The following is a 16,945-nucleotide window of genomic DNA, read 5'->3' on the forward strand; positions in this document are numbered from 1 at the left end:
CACCAGTGATTTTCAACTTTTTTCAACGCGCGGCACACTACACAAGATTTTAAAATTGCCAAGGCACACTATCCGGTGATGCGGTGTGCGCGGACTATGAAAAAATACACTACATTAGTTCCCACAGGAACAAAACACACTACATTGGCCCCCACAAGAATAAAAAACACACTACATTGGCCCCCACAAGAATAAAACAATCCCATTGGCTGGCCTAACAGAAAAAAAAAATACATTGCTCCCCACAAAAAAAACAACCATACCACATTATGCCCCACAGAATTGCTCCCCACAGAAAAAGAAACCTATGGCTGGCCCCTCAGAAACAAAAAACAAAACAAAACACATTGTTCCCCACTAAATAGGCAAATATATGGCTGGATAACATATTGCTGGTTCTCACTAAAAAAAATGACATGACTGGTTCCCACGAAAAAATAAACTATGGCTGGTACCCACGAAGAAGAAAAAAATGTCTGGTCCCCACAAAACCCACATTTCTTCCTCCCTTGTCACTCTCACTGCAGCAGGATCGCGTGCGGGCGGGCTTCCAGGCAGGCTGCAGAGCCTGCCTGGACAGAGCGCGGGCTGGCTGATTGGCGCAGGGCGTTGGCTGGCAGAGCGGGCTGGAGGGCAGTGGACAACGCGGCGTACGTGACCTGGGATGTCACGCCACCGCATCTTTGCAGGTCACTACCCGGTCGCGCCTGAGTCTCCCAGAGGAGCTCAGCGGCCCGGGATGCTGAAGTACAGTAAAATGTGCCCGGTGGCTCTGACAGCCCTGCGGCACACTTCACAAGGCACACCGGTTGAAAACCGCTGCACTACACGATATGTCGTCCGATCCGGCAGATCGGAGCAACACAACGGACACCTCGTCTAGTGTGTACCCACTATGTCGCTGACTCTGCCCGCTCTTGCGGGTCGTCAGCGACATCCTCCGTCGGCCCTGAATGACATTCAGGGTCGACAGGGGATGTCGTTAAGTGAGGGCCATGCTGCCAATTGCAACGTGGCCTCCTCCGTTGCTGCCTGTGTTTATGCACTTGCCGATGCCGTCTCCCCCGCCAGGTCCCACTGCTGCAGAGGTCGGGCTGGGTACACATCGTCTAGTGTGTACCCAGCCTAAGAGAATGAGACATCAAGAACCTGTTGTGCACATTTCGTTCTGATACAGGTGTTATATTTTGTTTCCCGCAGGCTTATTTCGATTTCTTGTCTTTTTGTGATCATTTTGAAAAAAATATATTTCTACTTCAGGGTCCATAGGGTATCCACAGGATACCTTGGGGTATAGGTGTGACGTCAGTCGCAGGGCACCAAAGAGTTAAGCTTTCAGCCTCCCAGGATGCACTAGGTCCCCCTCCTATACCCCGCCCCCGAGCCAAGGCACCTCAGTTTAGTTTGGTGCCCGGCCGGAGTCGGGTGCACCTGTTGCAGTGGGGGCTAGAAGAGCCCCTGAAGCTTTTTCTTCATGCAGCTGCCAGCCTTCTCTCTGCTCCTCGGCGGCCATCTTTTCAGAAGCATGGTGAACGCTGCTGGAAGCCTGCATTGGAAGCATCGTGGTCTGGGTCCCCCCGCATACCTCTCCTCCGCTGTGGTCAGGTCTGTGTATGTAGCGCTGTGTCCTACCAGGCCCTGTGTCTGTGTAGTTGAGTGATCAGCGCTGTTAGTGCAGGAATTGATTTTCTTTGCATTGTATGTGACTGTGCTAGCGCTGCTGCCTGTAACTTTTCTTCTCAAGACTGTCAGCTTTATTACTGTCCCTGTTCTTTCTGCTAAGCCCTTGCGGTGCGGTGCTGCAGGGTGGTCTCTCGCCTATTTAATATATAATTGGTGAGAGGGGTCACATACGTGGTGCCATCATGTCTGAAAGTGATTTTCCCCTCCGGCTACAGTGTACCACGTTAGTCCATGGCGCGGCCTCTTACGGTTACAGCACCGGTACAGGAGCCGCCCTGGGCTTGTTTCGCTCAGGCGCTAACAGCTTTAGTGGGCCAGTTAGCTCCGCAGCCCACGTTTACTCCGATGGGTTTGTCCCAGCAGTCTGTGGTGTCGTCACCCATGCAGGGTTTCCCACGACAATTGGTGGTACCCCACAGTCTCCCTATTTCCCCGCTCCCGGTTTCTCAGGAGCCAGCGTGGGTTAACTCCCTGACGAGTTCTGTACAGCACTTGTCGGATGTGTTGCAAGGGGAGTCTGTGATGCGGCCTCATAAACGGCCAGTGGCGTCTCTGTCCGCTCCTTATGAGGATGACGAAGGGACGTCTGATGATGGGGAGATTCTGGATCCTTACGATCAGGAACCTCTCCATACTAAGGACGCTGATGCTAAGTCCAAAGTATATATTCCTGGACTTATTCAGGCGGTCCGCACAGCCTTGGTGATTGAGGACGAAGTTCCCCCAGCGGCTAAGTCTAAGTATGCCTTTTACAAAGACGTGAAGGGCGATGCCACAGTCTTTCCTCTTTCGGGTCAGTTGGTGGACCATTTAGAGGAGGCATGGAAACAGCCTGGCAAAAGATACCAGCCGCAGCGACGCCTGGCGGTGGCTTATCCGTTCGCGGATAATTATTTTGCTAAGTGGGAATCCCCTCCACAGGTGGATTCTCACGTGACCCGTCTTGTCCGTAGTTCCACATTGCCGATGCCATCCATGTCCTCCCTTAAGGATGCTACGGACCGCAAGGTGGAAATCTGCCTGAAGTCCGCTTATTCCCTTGCAGGGGGGGCAGCACGGCCGGCTATGGCCATTTGCTGGGTTGCCAGAGCGATGGAGCGCTGGGCGGATTCATTAGAGGCTTCTTTTGATTCTGACTGTCCGGCCGAACAGGCGGAGTTGATTGGCAATCTCCGTGATTCGGCCACCTACATCAACGAGGCGGCTCTAGACATTAGTACTCTGGTGTCTAGAATTTCTTCAGCAGCGGTAGCTGCTCGTCGCACCTTGTGGCTGCAATCCTGGAAGGCGGACGCAGATTCCAAGAAGGGTCTGGAAGCGTTGCCGTTTACCGGAGGTTCTCTTCGGTCCGGATCTGGATAAGATTGTGGCCACGCTGGCGGCAGCCAAATCGGCTTGTCTCCCGTCGGCCGCTGCTCCTTCTGGTTCTGGACCATCGTCCTTTCGGTCATCTAGGGCCCAGGGCAGGCCCAAACCACAGTCGTTTCCTCGTCGGGCTGGCCCTAGGAAATTGGTCAAGCCCCAGAAGCAGGCATGGAGTACCAGATGTCCGGCCCCCAAGCCAGATGACAAGCCTGCGGCCTGATGGTCCGGGCCTCCCTTCGGGGGATCCCAGGGTGGGAGGCCGCCTGCTGCAGTTCGCCCAGTGTTGGTCGGTCACTACGACATACACTTGGGTTCTGGTGATGGTCTCCCACGGGTACGCCCTCTCCTTCCGGCACAGACCCCCGGCTCGATTCTTCACCACGGGTCTCCCATCAGACCGGAACAAGGCTACGGAGCTGCGGAAGGTATTGCACACTATGCTCCAGGCTGGAGTTATAGTGCCTGTTCCATGCTCCCAGAGGGGCCAGGGTTTCTATTCAAATCTTTTTTTGGTACAGAAACCCAATGGGTCGTATCGTCCGATTCTCAACCTCAAAGCACTCAACAAGTCTTTGCGGGTACCGAAGTTTCGGATGGAGACCCTACGGTCCATCATTCTGGCACTGGAACCTGGGGACTACATGGTGTCATTGGACATACACGACGCTTACCTGCATGTCCCTATTCTTTTGCGCCATCAACAGTTCCTCAGGTTTGCAATCCGCAGCGACCACTTCCAGTTTCGGGCGTTACCTTTTGGCCTAGCGACAGCACCACGTGTTTTCAGCAAGGTGATGGCGGTCATGGCGGCTTCTCTGCGGCTGCAGGGAGTCCGCATGTTGCCGTACTTGGACGACCTGTTATTGGTGGCGGGATCTCCAGAGCTCCTGTTACGCCACTTGGACCTGACCATTTCCCTGCTGCAACGGCACGGCTGGCTAATCAACTGGCAGAAGTCCACTCTAATCCCGTCTCGGAGGATTCTGCATCTTGGAGCCTTATTGGACTCGGGACAGCAAAAGATCTTCGTGACGGAGGAAAAGATCTCTGCTTTACAGTCAAGGGTGCGCAGTTGTCTGCACAGCCGCCGGGTGTCTCTACACTCGGCGATGAGGTTACTGGGCTCCATGGTGTCGGTGTTCGACATGGTGGAATATGCCCAGTTTCACTCCAGACCTCTGCAGCACCTGATCCTGTCAAAGTGGAACGGGCTGCCTCAGTCTCTAAAGTCCCAGACGATTGTGTTCACCCCGGAGGTTCGCCTGTCCCTTGCTTGGTGGTTACAGACGACCCACCTCAGCGAGGGACGTCCGTTCTGGGTTCCAAATTGGGTCCTGTTGACAACGGACGCCAGTCTTCGGGGCTGGGGAGCAGTTTCGGGTCCACATTTGTTCCAGGGCAGGTGGACGCCGACAGAAGCGGAGCTTCCAATCAATATCTTGGAACTCCGTGCGGTCTTCAATGCTCTCCAGCAGGCACATCGGTTTCTCCAGGGTCACCCGGTACAGGTCGTCGGACAACGCTACCACAGTGGCCTACATAAACAGGCAAGGAGGAACCCGAAGCCGGGCGGCTCTCGTAGAGGTGTCTCGGATCCTGGTTTGGGCGGAGCGCAATCTTCCGGCCATATCAGCGGTCTTCATCCCGGGAGTGCTCAATTGGGAGGCGGACTTTCTAAGTCGCCAGGATGTTCATTCGGGGGAATGGTCACTGCACCCGGACGTTTTTCAACTACTGGTGGACAGATGGGGTCTTCCAGAGATCGACCTCATGGCGTCCCGGCACAACAACAAGTTGCCGGTGTACGGGTCTCGCACAAGAGACGAAGGGGCGTCTCTGGTGGATGCTCTGTCCGTCCGGTGGATGTTCCGGTTCGCATACCTGTTCCCTCCGGTCTCCCTTCTTCCACGGGTAATCCGGAAATTCAAACAGGAAGGAGGGACGCTCCTGTTGATAGCTCCCGCGTGGCCCAGACGGCACTGGTTCTCAGACCTTCAGGGTCTGTCCGTGGACAGTCCTCTGCGGTTGCCGCTACGACCGGACCTCCTGTCTCAGGGACCTTGTCGTCACCCGGACCTGACTCGGCTGTCTTTGACGGCGTGGCTGTTGAGACGGCCATGCTGAGGTCCCGGGGGTTTTCCAGCTCTGTGGTGCGTACCATGTTGCGAGCTCGGAAACCGTCTTCCGCGAGGATATACCATCGCGTGTGGCATACGTTCTTCCAGTGGTGTCGACCGAGAGGTTATGCACCGCGGGAGTTTCGTCTGTCTCGGATTCTCGCCTTCCTGCAAGCGGGACTAGATCATGGGCTTCGCCTTACTTCTTTGAAGGTACAGGTTTCGGCCCTATCTGTCTGGTTTCACCGTAGGATTGCTACAATCCCGGATGTGCGCACCTTTATGCAAGGTGTTGTCCGCATTCAGCCGCCCTTTGTTCCACCTGTGGCGCCTTGGGATTTGGATGTGGTCCTGAGGGCTCTCCAAGGACCGCCGTTTGAACCACTGGGATTAGTGGATCTTAAATGGCTAACAGCTAAGACTGTTTTCCTTCTGGCTATTGCTTCGGCCAGACGTGTTTGAGTTAGGGGCTCTTTCTTGTAGACCCCCTTTCTTGGTTTTTCATGGGAACAGGGCAGTACTCCGCACTCGGCCCGAGTTTCTTCCCAAAGTTGTTTCCCAGTTTCATGTTAACGAGGAAATAGTTGTTCCGGCCTTTAACTCACCGGGTCTTTCCGTGGGTGAGGCCTCTTTGTATGTTGTGTGGGCCTTAAGGACTTATGTTGACCGCACTTCTTCGTTTAGGAAGTCGGACGCTTTGTTTGTCCTCCTATGGCTTCCGTAAAAAGGGTTGGCCTGCATAAAAGCAAACTTTGGCAGCCTGGATCCGTATGGCTATTTCTGAAGCTTATCTTCATGACGGCCTACCGGTTCCTCCTTCTCTGAAGGCTCATTCCACTAGGTCTGTGGGTCCTTCGTGGGCAGCTCGACGTGGTGCCTCTGCAGTCCAGATCTGCAAGGCTGCTACGTGGTCCTCTGTCCATACCTTCATGAGGTATTACAGGTTTCACACCTTCGCCTCTCAGGATGCTTCCTTCGGGCGGCGGATTCTCCTTTCTGCACAGGAGCGTCCCCACCCTTAAGGATACTGCTTTGGGACATCCCCAAGGTATCCTGTGGATACCCTATGGACCCTGAAGTAGAAAATATGAGATATGGTAAGAACTTACCCTTGTTATCTCTATTTCTACGAAGTCCATAGGGTTCCACAGGACTCCCGCCCTGTCGCACCTGTGCTGCAGATTGTCTTTGCTCTGGTCACCGGTTTTCCGTCTCCCTCTGGTGAGAATGTGATTCTTGTATGTGTCCAGATCTTTGTTCTCTCTCTTCCTTGTCCTCCTCCGGCCTATGGCTTGGTAACTAACTGAGGTGCCTTGGCTCGGTGGCGGGGTATAGGAGGGGGACCTAGTGCATCCTGGGAGGCTGAAAGCTTAACTCTTTGGTGCCCTGCGACTGACGTCACACCTATACCCCAAGGTATCCTGTGGAACCCTATGGACTTCGTAGAAATAGAGATAACAAGGGTAAGTTCTTACCATATCTCATATTATATATATATATTGTTTTATGACCTTTGGCTAGTGGTGTACACTCTTCTTCCAGGCGGTGTCTGTGGTTCTTCAGTGACAGTCTTGTAGCACATATTTGCCACAAACACTATATCTAAATCTTACCTGTATCTCCTTTTCCTGTCTGCAGCAAGCCTGGACTCCATGCTGTCCGATTATGATATAATCTCGTTATCCGGCATCCAGCAGCACTCTGTGAGGAAACGGGACCTACAGACACAGTCTCAGGTGGAGAGAATGATGGAGTTCACTGCCCTGCACAGGTAATCTAACTCCATAGTCCCACACCCTGACCCTCCTAGGACATCACCAAGGGCCTGCTAGATGGTGGACACCAATATTCTAACACGTGGCTTTTCGCATCATGGCCGCCATGTTTGTTGTTTTTAGCTTTTATTTGTGTCTCCGCAAGCCTCCCATAGTACTATACATAACGAATAAAACTTACAGCAAAATGATGGACTATAGGGGTGGTCAAACCGTGCAGTTATAAACATTAAACATCCCGCAAATACCACCAGGAGAGAGCACCCTGCACACAACAGCTTACATTCTAGCGGGGCTATCGGTGGACACACGGAGGCAAAGGAGAGCAGACTTGGGGATTGCAGAGGCCAGAGAAGTAGCAGGAGGGGTGGGTAGGCTTCAATTAATACATGAGATGTACAGGCATGTTTGATGGCTGGAAGGATCTATGGATGCCTGCTAGAATGTGAGACTGCATCCCAGATATTGGGAGCAGCACGTTATATATCCTGGAGCCAGTCGTGGGTTATGGTGATCAGGGAGGAAGAGAAGGGGGTGGTGGGGGGGTTTATGTGGCTGGGTATGAAGTGATGAGCAGAGTAGTTGGGGGCTTTATAGGAGAGAGTGCAGCGGGATAGGAAGGTGAGGTGGGCTGCAGTGTTGAGGATAGATTGAATGGGGGTGAGGCAGGAGTTTGGGTGGCTGTGATCTACGAGATAAGGAGGTGAATTAGAGTATTACTGGCTTCCAGAATAAGAAAGGGTCTGATCCTAAATATTATGGAGGTGGAAAAGGCAGACTCCAGAATTACACCCCAACAGCAGATTTGGGAAACGGATAAAAGATTGTTGACTATTAGGCTCTAATAATATAGACCATGACATCCAACTCCTGGCGATCTGTGTGTAAATAGGGGCAGTGGTCTTATTACTCTTGAGTGCTGTTGTGTCAGGTTTTACAATAAGAATTGTAGCCGCAGAGAATTCTGTAAAAAGCCAATTGCTTGCATCCAATTTACACCTCCCAGAAAGCCATGTGTTCCTCATGGCATACTAAATTTACATTTACGGTGGGTACACACTGAAAAGCTATATCTGCAGGTGATGGTTGTTCATACACACTGAACAATCATCCCTGCCTCTGGCCGCGGGTCCTCCCCAGCAGCCTCTGCAGCAAGTGTACCGCTCGTACACGCAGCACGATGAGCAGAAATATCCGCCATCGACTGTGCTTCACAGCCGACCGATGTGTCTGTAAACAACGTCATTCACAGACCTATTGTCTGTACACGCTGGCCGGTCTGTGCACGATATATTGGCCGCTCAACTGAACGGCCGATACGTCGGCCAGTGTGTACCCAGCATTACTCACTAAGAGGAGGCTTTAGCCCGCCTGATCCCTGTAACTGTGGAGAAGCAGCTGTGCGGTGAGCAAGGTGGAGGTGTTACTGGTCAAATGGTTCCATAAAGGATGAGGGAGGTAATGGTAGGTACAGCAGGTCATTGGCAGAAGGTTAATAGTGATGCGTGAGCTGTGAATAAAGGGTGTGGAGCCTGTGTATGCTCATCTGTTTATTATACCCTAGAAAAACAATGTTAACATTTTACACCCCAAAAAAATAAATAAAAATCATTGAGCCCAGTTCTTACAGCCAAACAACCCAGTGAGCCAGGGAAGAGAAACAGGGGAGAAATTAAATGATCCGCATGATTAGTGCATGTATAACATGAATAACATGGAAGTGAACGTGTGCCAGCCCAGATATAGCTAGTGTGTCTTAATCCAGTTATTGGTACTTGAGGGGAAATGATGGGATATATGATTCTGCTCAGCTGTGATTGGTGTTTGTACAGAATTTCCTAATTTCACTGGCTGATGCTTGGGCTAAAGGCCCCCCATACATCTGCAATGTATTGGGGCCAATTCCCCGATCCCCAGACGCCGGTGTCGGGTCACCTGTGAAATGCAACATGTTAGTTTTCACTGATTTGCCGATCCTGAGCAAAATATGATCGGGATCGGCAAATCGGGGCTTTTTAACATGAAGAATTTCACTGATTCCCCAACGGATTGGTGATCATCGATGGCCACCGATCAGCATTTCCGACGGCGGGTCAGATCGGGCAATCGCTGAAATGACCGCCTGATGTATGGGACCCTTAAACCAAACTCTCTGATTTAAGAATAAGTGAGTAGAGAAATGAGCAGTATAATGTCAGCTGTGCAGATGATGGAGGCTCAGCTGCTGGGCAGCCAATCCCCATATTCCTGCTTTTCACGTTCTATCTTATAGTAAATCCTAAGCCTTTACTTGTGGAATCCTGTTGATCATTAAATTTGTTATCCTTGCTGGACTGTTTCAGAATACACATCCATATACATAAAGTTGGGTACCCATGAAACTGTTCCATCACCACTCGCGTCTATTTATTTAGCAGATAAGTGTTTGGTCTGTATACTATAGTCAGTGCTACGTGCTATGTCAGTGATCTTTCCGGAAACCCTTTACTAAGTGTCAGTAGGCTGTTGTGGTTATGCACAAGACACTGCTAGTGACAATAGCCTATTGTTGTTTTTCTCTCTTTTCTGTTCAGTTTCTTTGTCATATAATCTGTTTCTTTGCTTTTTTCCAGACGTTTTAAGCTGTACCTGACATCGGAGGCAGATCACCTCTCGGAGACCCTGACGGCGGTGGTGTTAGACGGCAACGGGCGAGGAAAGGAGTTTCCTGTAAAGCGCTCTGACTTTTTCACAGGGCATGTTGTTGGTTAGTAAATGTTTCCTTAAGGACTCTAGACAGTGATGACATTATTGGCAGATCATCGTACAGAGTTACAGATATGCTCCTAGGGCCTGATTCAGAGCCGTTCGCTATTTGTGGTCGTTCGTTCAAAAACAAGGGGTGGCTATTCAAATGATCCGTTCGCAAATTGCAGTCTGTTCCCACCTCTAAGTCTGAACGAGCGAGCAAAACATACGCTCGTTTATTTGATAAAAACGCCCCCTGGCCGCACGCACCATACGTCATGTCCGCTATTTATTAGATTAATCGAGTACATCGTACAGCGTATGAACTGCTCGCTATTCTTGTGGTTGGTGTTTTCAACCGCTATTTTGCGAGCAGCTCTGAGTTAAAAAAAAAACAAGTGACGTGGTCAATGACGCTGCTGTATTAATTATGCACTCCCTTAAAACGCCCGTTTTGACCTTTAAGCACGCCTGCGTTCGGATCTCCACTCCCCGTTTTCAAGCACCTTCCCCTGTTACCACCCACATACGCCTCATTCTGTCACTCAAAATAGCAGGCCCTCGCTATATTGCGTACCAACGATTTTCGGCCGCACTGACTGGTTCGCGCATGCGTACTAAAAACCGTACGCATGCGCAGATGTGCGAACATCGCTCGGAACGAGCGTACTGCCGCTAGCGAGTGGCTCTGAATGAGGGCCTTAATTCTATCTACAGTGCTCTGTAATAATGTTTCCATTATCTTACTATACTACCTATAAGCACCCACCTCCCTTTTTTCCATGCTTTGAGTTTCAAAACCGAGTATAACCAATGATGTATGTGTCGTGCTAATGATTATCGGTATATAAAGACTCCATAATAGTTTCTAGGAGTAAATTGTTCCTTGCTATCATTGTAAGATCAGGGAGCTTATTTCCTAACCTATTTGTACACCGCATGTACTGTACACCTGCATGGCTTCTCCGTATCCTTTTTCTTTGACACCCACCCGACGTTTAAATATGCAGCAATGAACTGTCTGAACTCGTCACTAAGAAGCTATGTTCCCCTAACACCATGATACACTCCATCTCGTGTGAACGATACCTCATCCTTCCAACTCCCACTGCTATGACTGGCCAATCCGAACCCTCCGTTCTTTCACTATTGCTCTAAACAAGCATCTGATGTGAAGGCTCCGATCATCCTGCATCTTATGAAGAGGTGACACTGGCTACACAAGACGGTACTGCTACAGCACCACTGGTAGAGAAATCATTCTCCCCAACCTGGACAACTTCTTCCTCGCAGATTCAGACATTGTCCAAATGTGTTTTCTTGATTAGGAATTTTCCATTGGTGAATTCCACCGTCCAATGTCTGTTCCTGGACTTGCAGCAAGTGCTTGTTGTCACAGCGTCTGTCCATGCTGTCCTTTCCTTTCCTTCTCACTGACTTCTTTATTGCAGGGGAGCACAATTCTAAGATCATAGCACACATTGGTGATGGGGATTTTTCTGCACGGATCACAACAGACGGTGAAGAATATAACATTGAGGTAAGTTTTACTCACTCTTTTGCAATTTACAAGGGTATATTTATTAAAAAAATTTCAAAATGTGTATGTATATATGTTTATGGGCACTCTTGCTACTACCTTGTGGTATCTGGGTGTGTTTCCTTTCTCCCCGCTTCAAGCCTGCATGACAAAGATTCGATGAGTTGGCAAACTTGTGCTATCATGCAGTGTTCTTGGCTCAGTCACAGACTGCAGTGTGCTCCTTCAGTATTGGGTCACTGGAAAGGGAAGTACAAATAACCCATATGCTTATCAGGGTAGGATGAGGAATACGTTGTCTGCCTGGACAAATCCTTTTGAACTTCCATAGAAGGTGAGTTCATTGTTTATCGTGACTGGAGATCGGAGAACAATATTAAATAGTTTTTGGGCACCCGTGCTTTATCGCTCGACACACCCAAACACATAAAGAGGCTAAGCCCATCTAAAGTCCTGGTTAGGGCGCCCAAACCACAGCCTTTTTGCACATTTCTGTCATTATGTATGTAATTGCTCCGTCAGGCGACCATTATGCAGAGCTGTCGGCGAAAGCCTTTCCATTCCTCCACCTTAGTGTTGGAAACAACACATGCAAGGAAGTCTTTTTATACAACTAAGCATAGACCATTGACCCGCCCCATAATTTAATAGTCTCTTCTTGCAGCCATTGTGGAGGTTTGCAGAGAACTCTTCGAAGGATAACCTATTGGTCTACAAATCTGAAGACATCAAAAAGTTCTCGCGTCTCCAGTCCTCCAAAGTGTGTGGGTACATCAAACCGGAGCAGGACCTCTTCCGGAATGAGCAGGATCCCACGCATGAAGGTAGGTGCTGGCTTACATCACGTGTTATATGTAGCTGCTGGTAAAATAGTAGACATTTATTAATACTTTTACAAAAGGAAAATGAAGGTTTTGCTCTTGGCAAGCAAGCGAGCCAATATTTCTAATGCAGCTTAGAAAATTGCCATTTAATTGCTATGGGTGAAGCCACATTGTTCCCTTTCCCGTGTTTATAAATGTTCCTCATGCTTTCCAAATGGGTCTAAAATGAAGTGTGTGTGTGTGTGTGTGTGTGTGTGTGTGTGTGTGTGTGTGTGTGTGTGTGTGTGTGTGTGTGTGTGTGTGTGTGTGTGTGTGTGTGTGTGTGTGTGTGTGTAAAACGGGAGATTTAATTATGGTGGCATAGGTTTGATAAAAAAAAAAAAAAATTTCTTTTAAATACTGCAACGTCTTCTCCAGAGGCACACACTTTGCTTTTTATTCTATCTTCCTCATATACACAGTAGTATGATGATCATTGTAGACTGTGAAAGGCAGTGTCTTGATTTTAGCATTAAGTGCTGCTTCCCTTCCTCCTCCACTAGCTACTCGCTTACAGTGAAGAACAGCTAGAGCCTGGGGGACAAGCCGGTACCAGTCCTCTGCTCATTGCCAGGAGGGGACTCTCTTCTGTATGGTGGTGTAATAAGTGATTTATGGGCACTATGGGATGGAGATATTAGGCTGGTCCTTCAAAGCTGGTTGCTGGTGGGGGAGAGAGCAACCAAAGAGCGATATCGCTATCTTATTGGGACTTTTTATATAACTTACCCCTTAGATGTGAATGTGGGTGTTATGCACATAGTAGAGAGCTCATGTTGTCAGAAGGAAGACTTGTTTTGTTCCTATTATTTTTTTGAGACTTAATGGATTTTCTATCAGATAAAGCATGTACTGTAGTGTAATAACATGATTCCCAGGTATAATAAGCTATAACTGCTCCGTTTATTGTTACAATTTATGAATTGCTAATATGAAGAGAGTCCAGACGGGAATGGAATTATTTATCCCCCGAGTTTTTCAGCGTGCCCACTCCAGTAAATAGTCCTTAGTACATTAAAAAGGACTTTAACGTATTGTCCCTTGGCATCTTAATAATGCTGTCAAAGCCGTTACTGGCACTGTAGCGGTGGTACCGGCTAGCAATTAAGTTGTTGAAACCACTTGGATGGTGGAGGTCACAGCTGTTGCTGTAGATGACGGTCTGCCAGTGGGCAGTGTTTGTAGATGGCTCTGGGCAGTGCTGAGAGCAGGCAGATGTGCAGACAGGGAGAATGGAGTCTGAGCAGGTACTGTAATTTTACGCTGTTTTATTATTTATTACCAGTTACTTATATAGCGCGCACATATTCCGCAGAGCTTTGCAGAGAATATTTGGCCTTACAATCTATGTTCCCTACCACATGCGCACGCACACACACACTGGTTAATCTTTGACCGTAGCCAATTAACCTACCAGTATATTTTTGGATTCTGGAAGGAAACCGGAGCTGCCTCTAAAATTGTATATACATTAGTGCTGGTGGATGTTATGGTTCAAGACCATTTCCCATTTTCTCTTATTAAACCGCAGAATTCTTTTCTATATGGGCATAATTTCAAAAAGTCTAACAGACTACAGGGTATAGCCGCCTTTAAGATGGTTCCCCCAGCATCTGTAAACGTGTTTATATGAATCAGAAGATATCTGTGTACATATATATATTACACACAACATGCTTCTAGTATTAGAAAGTAGACAATAACATCCAATTCTGTAACCCTTTGCCTGGTGCATTTCATAGCAGTTTGCCTCCAGGTCCGTCTGTTGCTATTACAGCAGGTTGTCTAAGAAACCTTTACACATTTTAATAATAGCTTTCAAAGGACATGTTTTCTTCCATTTCTACAGCAATAGTTTAGGTTTACACTCACTTTTATGCAATTAAGGATGTACAAAGAGATGGTAAGTGTCAGATGCACTATTTGACACTTACATCGATCACACACAAAAAGAAAGCGGATAATGGTATCTGCAAACCTCTAATGATTTTGCCGTCGCCGTAATGTTGTATGGTGACGGAAATCATGCAGTTGTTACAAGAGCATTTTTGTTGCTTTATATATTAATCTATCGGCAGGCTTACGCAGGGCCGGATTAAGGTCTGTGGGGGCCCCTGGACAACAAACATGTGGGGGCCCCTATTACGTGCCCTTTATGCAGTGCACCCAGGAGTTTTGCCCCTAATGCAGTGCCCCCTATGCAATGCCCACTTTAGTTATACCCCCAGTAGTAGTGTTCCCAATAGTAATGCTCCCTGTATATATACCCCCAGTAGTAATACCCCTGTAGTTGTGCCCCCAGTAGTCATGCCCCCTGTGGTAGTGGCACCACTAGTAATGCCCCCCCCCCTCCCTGAGTAATGCCACCAGTAGTAATGTCCCCCCCCCCCCCCCACAGCAGTGGAAAAGCCGCTTGCGCTAAAGAGAAAAAAAAGAAAAATCATACTTACCTTAAGCCCCGCTCCCGCTGCCTTCTGATCCACTCGGCTGGGGCTGCTCCTCTGCACTATGGGAGAGACGCATGACGTCTCTCCCATAGTTCACTGCCTAAGCCGGAGCTCACGAGTGAGCTCTAGTCTCTGGCTCTGGCTGCCCCTGCGGGGAGGGAGCCGGGCGCCCGCTGGTTACAATCTCAGCGGGCGCCTGGTGTCTCCGTGCGGCACCGGGGTTAGGTGTCCGGAGAAGGCGGAACTGGTTCCGTCTCCTCTGGTTCACTTTAAACCCGATGACTGGGTGTGGGGGCCCAGGGGCGATCGCCTCTGTGGCCCCCCCCTTTAATCCGGCCCTGGGCTTACCTGCTGATATGCGTACTGTCCATGGCGGTGTGCGTGAATTCTGCGCATTAGGGCGGGCCAGGAGGCAGGATGCAGCAAATCAGCACTAGGCCTATGTGCTGCAGGATTTGCAGGGATCACCGGAGGGGCGAGTTTCCTCTCCCCCACATCTCTGCGTTATTGTGTCCTGCTTTGCCATGGTAAGAGGGAGGAAGAGCTGTAGTGACATGATGAATGCAGCCATAATACATTTCCTCCTTAGTGTAAGGTGACAACGATGCTGCCTTTTGATTACAGTAACAATTTATTCAATTAACATTCAAACTCCAATCTAAACCTTTAAAAAAATATATAAAATGATAAAACCATTATTGCATATGAGAACCATGAGCCAAACCACAATACAGACCCCCAAACATCTTCCAGTGGTAAGGCAGCGTCTATGATAACAGGATCTGCGTGATCCAACATTTCCTTGGGATTCTCAGGGATAAGATGGCACACACCGCTGTGTACAGGGTGGTTCTCTGCATGCCAGCAGCAACGCCAAAGCCTATAATATAGTGCGTACTGACTGAGCTAGATATGGGGACCATTAAGTCTTATGTCAAATGCACCGTTAGTACACACGTACACGTAAATTGATTGAAACGGTATTTAGACAACGTCGACACGGACATCGTCAGAATGTCGACACCCGATGTTAGGCTTAGGCTGTAGTTAGAGGTGGGTTAGGCTGTGGTTAGGGTTAGAGGAGGGGTGCATGTAAAATTGCATTGTTGACATTTTGATTGTCGACTTAATATACCACACCCGTTGAAACAACTGACCTTCTCTTCCTGTAATCTTATTGCGAGTAGAATCCCTAAACCCTTATACATAATTCCTGAGTATGTGAGAACAGTGCAGTATGTAGGAGTGTGGGAATGGCACCAGACCAGCCAGTGCGTCTTACAGATAGTCAGTGGGAGTGTAGAGATCTTTGGAGGATATGTATTGTGGATTACAGCCAGGAGTATTCAGTTATGCAGCTTCTGAGGCTGTTTCAGTAATTCCTCCTTTTTACATGTTTTAGAAACACAGCACAAACCGAGAAGGTATTTTAGAACCAGTTCATGTCCTGATTTATTGCATATAACCAATCATTCATAACCATTGTCATAGGTGATTGGTCTTTTTACTGGAACACTGTGTCCTGTAGATTGGGGATCTATATTCAATCTGCGTAACTGCTTCAAAGCAACTCGTAACAGATGTCATTACAAGAAAGACTGAGAGACCTCTGTTATATTAAAAAAAACTGTCTGATCAAACAACCTGAGTCAGTGGTGTTCAGTCTGACTGTAACTAATATATGGGCTTGGTTGCAAAGCCTGAGATTCCTGCATTTGTGGAAGTTATCAGGGAGCATTTGATGTTGCTCTGCCTTCATTGCACGATTGCGGATGATTTAGTGGTAGTAAGGTCGCTGCCAGGCATCCATAATTAGACAATTGCAGCCATCAGCAGAATAAGTGATAACTGTTGCCTCTGGGCTGTTCACGGGTCACTTTATCTCTGGACACTTTACTTGGGAGAAGTGAATTGCACGAAACAACCCAAAGCTAATTAGAACTGCCTTATAATGTTAGCGTTTATTAAACTCTGCCTCCCGTGTCTCCACAGTCCCCACAACTACACAACCGCCCCTGACCCCTCTCTGCTGCCCTGCTACCCCCACTCCCGTCTGTCCCACCATGGCGAGTCCTCCTCTCTGGCCAGGTCTGTCCCAACTCCCTAGCAGGGGGAGACGACGTTCCGGGAGTCTTTCAGTAGTATTATATACATTTGTTTTATCCCCCCCCCCCCCCCCCATCAGTGGGAATGTAATTATACAGTAGTGCAGGGAAGTTTGAACATTTTCCTGAATATCTGCATAAATGTGACCTTAAAGGTGTTCAATTGATGTTTCCTAGACTAGAAAATCTAATGAGCGAAAGTGTAAGATCACATGCTGGTATTACCAAGGACACCGGCTGATATATCCTGCCATTACTGGGTATAATATGCTAGTCATGCAGACTGTATAATAATATGTTTGCCAGTTGTTTACAGGTCATTG

At 48.7% G+C, this 16,945-nt stretch overlaps 1 protein-coding gene across 1 annotated transcript in view; it reads left to right on the plus strand.

Moving 5' to 3' along the window:
* ADAM17 (ADAM metallopeptidase domain 17) overlaps positions 1–16,945 on the plus strand; it is a 57,018-nt gene that overhangs the window by 15,190 nt on the left and 24,883 nt on the right. The window contains exons 3-6 of the mRNA XM_088476008.1: positions 6,804–6,936; positions 9,553–9,686; positions 11,119–11,207; positions 11,872–12,031. Coding sequence (XP_088332134.1) covers positions 6,804–6,936; positions 9,553–9,686; positions 11,119–11,207; positions 11,872–12,031 — 516 coding nt within the window. The remainder of the gene's footprint in view (positions 1–6,803; positions 6,937–9,552; positions 9,687–11,118; positions 11,208–11,871; positions 12,032–16,945) is intronic.

The sequence above is a fragment of the Taudactylus pleione genome, unplaced genomic scaffold, assembly GCF_031769625.1.
Source record: "Taudactylus pleione unplaced genomic scaffold, aTauple2 ptg000180l, whole genome shotgun sequence".
Lineage (NCBI taxonomy): Eukaryota > Metazoa > Chordata > Amphibia > Anura > Myobatrachidae > Taudactylus > Taudactylus pleione.